This window comes from Thermobia domestica, chromosome 6 (assembly GCF_964235325.1).
Source record: "Thermobia domestica chromosome 6, izTheDome1.hap1.1, whole genome shotgun sequence".
NCBI lineage: Eukaryota > Metazoa > Arthropoda > Insecta > Zygentoma > Lepismatidae > Thermobia > Thermobia domestica.
Genome location: NC_137459.1, coordinates 2,513,301 through 2,518,467, shown reverse-complemented (window position 1 = coordinate 2,518,467; position 5,167 = coordinate 2,513,301). Strand labels below are relative to the sequence as shown.

The window sequence follows — 5,167 nt, the reverse complement described above, 5'->3', positions numbered from 1 at the left end:
GCCACAACCGCATTGTAATCTCAGATTACAATTACTGTATATAAATACTGTACCTCTCCTTTTCCTGTCTATAATTTCTTTTATTTTCTCATAATTTTCTTCTATGATTCTCAGTACATTACACTTCTTAGTATAACTAGACCATTAAAATACCAGTCCCTTCAAAGAAAACATATAAGTGAATAGGATGAGGAAACAAAGATTCTGGGCGTAGGTATTCAACACCTGGGGGGAACTATTTTGAAGAATATTTGATTTCTACTGAGTATTATTAATTTATAATAGATGGCAGCACCCTTCACTTTATCAAAAAGAAGTTCAGGTTGTTTAATTTTTTTTATTATTATTACCGTTTTGTAATAGCACGAAATAGAAACAAATTTCATGTAAGAACCTCACTAAAATATTTTTCTCAAATGTTACTTTGAAAGCTGTATATGTTTCCAAGTAAGAGTTCCCGCAATATCATTAAAAATTTAAATATAAAAAGCCGAGGTTGACTACTGAACTCAATGCTACATACTCCAATAACTATGTTCATTTTCATACTGCACGATACGAAACAACTGTTTAATTATTTTCTCCTCATGGACTTGTCTTTCTTGTTTCTGAATATCCGATCTCTACCTAAAAACAAAGTCCTCTTCCAGACCCTATTACTCGAAGAACACATTACAGCTTTCCTTCTCAACGAAACCTTTCTGACCAAGTCTATCTCTTGCCGATTCCCTAATTACATCTTACTTCGCTGTGATAACCCACTACCAGCCTTGCGAGCTAATGGCGGTGCCGCTGTAGGCTTCCGACACAACATACCATACAGGCAGCAACAATGTCCTATTTTACATTTACCAGAGCATGTCATTACTACTCTGGATTTTAAAAATATCACTATCACTTTGGCTACAATATACATCAGACCAGGCAATCCAATTCCTCTGAATTTCTTCTCTCATATATCAGCTACATACCGCCATTATATCATTCTCGCTGATATCAATTTCCATAGTCGCTCCGCTCAAGACCAAACCCGTTTTACTGATCATATCACAACTCATACGACAGGCGTTCTTCTCGATCTTCCGACGGCCACTCGGCCAATATCAAACACCACTCCGGACATTGCAATTACTTCTAACACGCTCACCACACGCTGTACTGTCACAGTTCTCGATTTACTTGGCAGCGACCATGCGCCGTTAAAACTTACCTATCATACAGGTCTTGCTCCTCACCAGCCTCTCCCACCACCTCGTCTTTCACCCCGCTACGATAAAGCCGACTGGCCGCGTTACCGCACTTACCTCTCTTCTGCTCTTGCACCTTATCAAGCACCAACCACTTCAGATGAACTTAACGCTCAAGTTGATCATATTACCTCTGCTCTCCAACAAGCCTCCGCTCTCTACATACCACAAACAGAATCCATACCATATCGTCCAAAACTACCACCGCATTATCTTCCTTTGGTTCGTCAATCACGACAAGCTTATCGTGAATATCTCCATACACGAAACCCGGATGCACTTCATCATCACCATCAACTACAGAGAACTGTCGGAAATTACCTTCTAGCATATCGAAAAAGACAGTGGGTGAAAACTTGCAATAATCTCGCCGACACAAGCCATCCAACCGTGTACTGGAAGCGTTTTAACGCCTTGTGTGGGAAATTTTCCAACACTCCTTATCTTTTCCTTGTCGATGACAAGCCATTACACTCGGATTTGGAAAAAGCGAACGCATTCGCAGACCACCTTCAAGGCATATTTACACCTCCTGCACAGGTTACTTCCCGCTGACATCCTGTTGACAGTGTAAACACGGATTCACAACACTTTCAGCCGGACGCCAACCATCCATTACCACCGTATGTTCTAACTGTTCCCATCCAGTCGGATGAAATAACAGCTGTGGTTCAGCGTAAGAAAAATACTGCTCCCGGCTTTGATGGCATAATTTACCGACACATCAAGGAAAGCCCACCAATACTGCTCCAACTTCTGGCCCTTATATTTACGTTCATACTACGCACTGGTTTCTACCCCACTGAATGGAAAGTTTCCAAATGTCTCATGTTTCCGAAACCTAATAAATCTCCCAGTTCCGTCTCATCTTACAGACCCATCCAGTTAACGTCCACACTCAGTAAAATCTTTGAAAGGATCATCGTTAAGCGATTACATCCATATTTAAACGATCGTCATCTCATCCCGACCCATCAAGCTGGTTTCCGCCCTGGTTACTCTATTAACGACCAATTACTGCGTCTCACGACATTAATCACAAACCATTATAACATGATTCAGCCATCTTGTCTTCTCCTATTTGATCTCGAAAAAGCGTTTGATAAGGTATGGCATTTAGCGCTCATTTATAAGCTTGTCAGACTCCGGCTTCCTATAACCTATATTCGGCTCATATATCATTTTCTTGTCTGCCGTCTTACTTATGTTGCCATAAATTCTGCGCTTTCATATCCCATTTTTCTGTTATCTGGCGTTCCACAGGGATCTGCCTTATCGCCTCTTTTATATTTACTATTCGTTGCCGACTTTCCAGATCTACCAAGAAACGTCCATCTGTTCCAATATGCTGATGACACGGCATTTCTTGCCCTCTGTCGGACCGTTCCACAAATCAATCTTGCACTCCAGGAAGCTATCAATCGCTTTACACACTGGTGCCGGAAATGGAACTTATCAATTAATGCCGGAAAAACGCAAGCCATAGTTTTCATCCCACCTCGCAAACGCACAAAAGTCCATCGCAATTCATCACTTCTTTCATTACAAATCAATAACGTACCAATACATCCTTCCAAGACTGTCACTTATCTTGGCCTCATTTTCGACCATCACCTCACTTGGACACCTCACCTCAACTCTGTTAAAACTAAGGCATATAATAGACTTAATTTACTCAAAAGACTAACCGGAACTACTTGGGGTCTATCTTCAAAGCTTATCCTTAATACATATAAAGTCTTCCTTCGCCCAGTGCTTACATATGGTTCTCCAGCCTGGATATCAGCATCACCATCCTACTATGCCAAACTTGCAGTTTTCGAACGACACGCCTTTCGCATTGCCTATCGCATTTCATTACCCAGTCCCACCCGTGATCTTTACTCTCGTATTACATTTCCTGTTCTTAAATTTCACCTAGAAACGCTACGCCGTTAATTTCTCACCGATCGCTACTCTCGTCACCACCCACTACTTTTCGACAATATGCACTACCTTTCACTTCACCCATGCAGACCACGTTATTACTATACCCCTTTGCACCTCCTTTTCACGCTCTATTGTTATACATTACCCCCTAATCATCTCGACCTAGAACTTCTGGACGACTATCGTATTCATGCTCATCTCCCTCACATATTTCCTTCATATACTGCACAGTGATTTTCCTTTGTTTACTAACAGGGCTCCCCCAGTCTTCATCAGCCTAACGTCGCCCCTAGGCAGAAGATAACAGCATTCGTTGATCTAACCTTTCCCTTGTGTTGTGGCGTGCTAGCACTTCATTTCATCCTTCACGTTCATAGCATATAATTACCATCCTCTATCGTCTGTGTTATGTTTATAGTTTCATAATGTATTTCCATTCTTCCGATTGCATTTGTTTATGATTTCTCTTATATGTTTATATTATTTGTGCATCCACCTGTCAATATGTTTATGATCGCAAAGATCATAATGTCCATTCATAATCATACATATAGTGCTGTAAATAAATGACGAAATAAAAGTAAAATAAAGGTTGAAACTGTAACCATACATCCCTTATATCCTCTCCCGATATCCTAGTTCAACCATTTTTCCTTTACATCCCATTCCTAAAAGAGGGCGTACCCCTCTAAGAGGTTGCTAGCTTAGGAGCTAGCTAAAAAAAAATACTGAACTCACAAAGCTTTCCTACGACCGACTCTAACATACGGTCACACTGCTTGGATAGCTGCTGCACGCTCCTTCTACGAAAAGCCCTTAATTTTAGATAGACATGCTCTACGTATTGCATTTCGAATTAAGTTACCTAGCCCAACAGCAGAGTTATACATTGGGTTTCCAACATTGGCAGCATTGGGTTTCCAACTCTACAGTTTCATCGCGAAAAGTTACGTCTCACCTACATACACAATCGCTATGAAGCACACCATCCTCTACTTCTGACTACTATGCATCATATGGCACTCCACCCAGCAGCATTTCGATATTTCCATCCCCCGCTCTCACTCCTGTATACTCTGTACTGCTACACACTACCTCCTGATGCACTAGACCTGGAGTTACTTGCTGACTATCAAATTCATGACCATCTTCCGCTCATCTTTCCATCCTATGTTGCACAATAAATCCACCCACAACTGCCACCCTTTCCCTACCAGATGTTAAAGCCCGCAAAGGTCATTAAGTCTTTGATAGTTATAATAAGCTTTAATACAGAACTCTGAGACCCTCATAAAGTCACACACAGCTACTATTTCCATACTTCCGTTCCCTAAGAGAGGGCATAACCCTCTAACAGGGTTCTAGCCGGCCGGGCTAGTCACTTACAAAAAGAACCCAACTCAACTAACTTTCAATAATCTGTATTTATCTTTCTTTTTGAAAAAGAATATCCTGAGCTCTGTATGGAGAATAGGATTTCTTGAGTTTGATATAAACCTCCCCATATCGCGCGTGATTAATAGTAACATCAAGGCACGCGCGTGGAATCTCACTCTGCAATATTTATTTGTCTTATTTTAATGTGTATTTGATTTGAAGCTATATTAAATTCTTTAATATTTTCTATGCAATGTTTTTGACAATTACCCACGTATATTTTACAGCAGAAACTCCTTTAGCACTTGTAAGAAAACTAAAATTTCTCTATCCGTGAAGTTTAACTCTGCGGCGCGTGCTACGGCGGGTTAACACCTTATTAAGTTTAAAATTTACTGTCCATCTTTTACAATTCATTCAAAATTTTAGCCGGGTTTATACTTTTCATGGCGCCTACAAAGCAAGTAATTATTCGATGTTTACCTATATTTCCCAATGTATTCACATTCGCCTAGACCAGTAGTTCTCAAAGTGGGGTTCGTGGGACCTAGCCAGGGGATCCGCACGCCTAAAAATTGAAATGTGTTGTAATAAAGTGGAACTTTCAGCTGTTA

General features: G+C 40.7%; 1 protein-coding gene across 1 annotated transcript; it reads left to right on the top strand.

The window, feature by feature from the left end:
• Window positions 1-587: 587 nt before the first annotated feature.
• On the top strand, window positions 588-1,802 carry LOC145688561 (uncharacterized). The gene has a single exon (XM_081762954.1). The coding sequence runs from the start codon at window positions 588-590 to the stop codon at window positions 1,800-1,802; it is 1,215 nt and encodes a 404-aa protein (XP_081619080.1).
• Window positions 1,803-5,167: the final 3,365 nt, after the last annotated feature.

What these genes read in the sequence shown, in the direction of transcription:
- LOC145688561 (XM_081762954.1), top strand. Translation starts at nt 588, where the DNA reads ATGGACTTGTCTTTCTTGTTTCTGAATATCCGATCTCTACCTAAAAAC.